The sequence below is a fragment of the Zea mays genome, chromosome 3 (genome assembly GCF_902167145.1).
Source record: "Zea mays cultivar B73 chromosome 3, Zm-B73-REFERENCE-NAM-5.0, whole genome shotgun sequence".
Taxonomy (NCBI): domain Eukaryota; kingdom Viridiplantae; phylum Streptophyta; class Magnoliopsida; order Poales; family Poaceae; genus Zea; species Zea mays.
Genome location: NC_050098.1, coordinates 202,560,935 through 202,562,022, shown reverse-complemented (window position 1 = coordinate 202,562,022; position 1,088 = coordinate 202,560,935). Strand labels below are relative to the sequence as shown.

Below are 1,088 nucleotides of genomic sequence, written 5' to 3'. Positions count from 1 at the left end.
AACCTCCCCACCCTCTTCCTCCACTCAAATCATCTTCCTCCTCTTCTCTCCTCTCCTCTTACTCTTCCCCACCAACGCCACCAAAACCAACACTCCGATGGATGTTTTCACCAAGCAACTCCTCCCCATGCCTCACCAGCGGGACCCCAACTACCCTTCCTCTTCCACCTCTTCCTCCTCGTCGTCGTCCTCCTCCACGCCCCCATCTCGCCCTCACCACCGTGCGCAACCCCAACCCCAACCCCACAACCTCCCCCAGTCCCCGAGACCCGTCCCGCGCACCATCGACACCACCCCGTTCCCCACCACCTTCGTCCAGGCCGACACCACCTCGTTCAAGCAGGTCGTCCAGATGCTCACCGGCGCCGAGCAGCCGGCCAACAACGACGCGACGGCGGCGGGGGCAGCCGCTGCCGCTGCCGCCAACGGCGGTGGCGCCGGCGCCCAGGCGGCCAGCGGCGGACCGTGCTGCCGGCCCAAGAAGCCGTCGTTCAAGCTGTACGAGCGGCGGAGCAGCCTGAAGAACCTGAAGATGATCGCGCCGCTGGCGATGGGCTCGCCGCCGTCGCCGTCGCCGTCGCCGCGGAGGGCGGCGCCGGAGATCCTGTCGCCGAGCGTGCTGGACTTCCCGTCCCTCACGCTCAGCCCGGTGACGCCGCTCGCCGGCGACCCCTTCAACCGCTCGCCGGCGTCGGCGTCGTCCTCCGAGGAGGCCGAGCGCGCCGCCATCGCCGAGAGGGGCTTCTTCCTCCACCCGTCCCCGAGGGGCGCCGAGCCCCCGCGCCTGCTCCCGCTCTTCCCCGTCGTCTCGCCCCGGATGGCCGCCTCCGCGGCGGCGCCGTCGTCCGAGTGAAGATCCCCCGTCGCGGGCGCGCGCCTGCTCTACCGTAGCCGCCGCCGCCGCCGCCACCACCATCAGTACTACTACTACTACAACAACCGTCGCCGTCGCCGTACCGTCCGTCCTTGTTTCGTGAGGTGCTTGCTTTGCTGTTCTCCTTGATCGACGCCGCTGTAATTTTTGCCCCCTTCTTGCTTTTCTTGGAACGGGCGAGGAAGGGAGTTCTCTCTCTCTGTTTTTTTTTTTT

The 1,088-nt window shown here is 67.4% G+C and overlaps 1 protein-coding gene across 1 annotated transcript; it reads left to right on the top strand.

The window, feature by feature from the left end:
• On the top strand, positions 1-1,088 carry LOC100280124 (uncharacterized). The gene has a single exon (NM_001153059.2). The coding sequence runs from the start codon at positions 98-100 to the stop codon at positions 851-853; it is 756 nt and encodes a 251-aa protein (NP_001146531.2). The 5' UTR covers positions 1-97; the 3' UTR covers positions 854-1,088.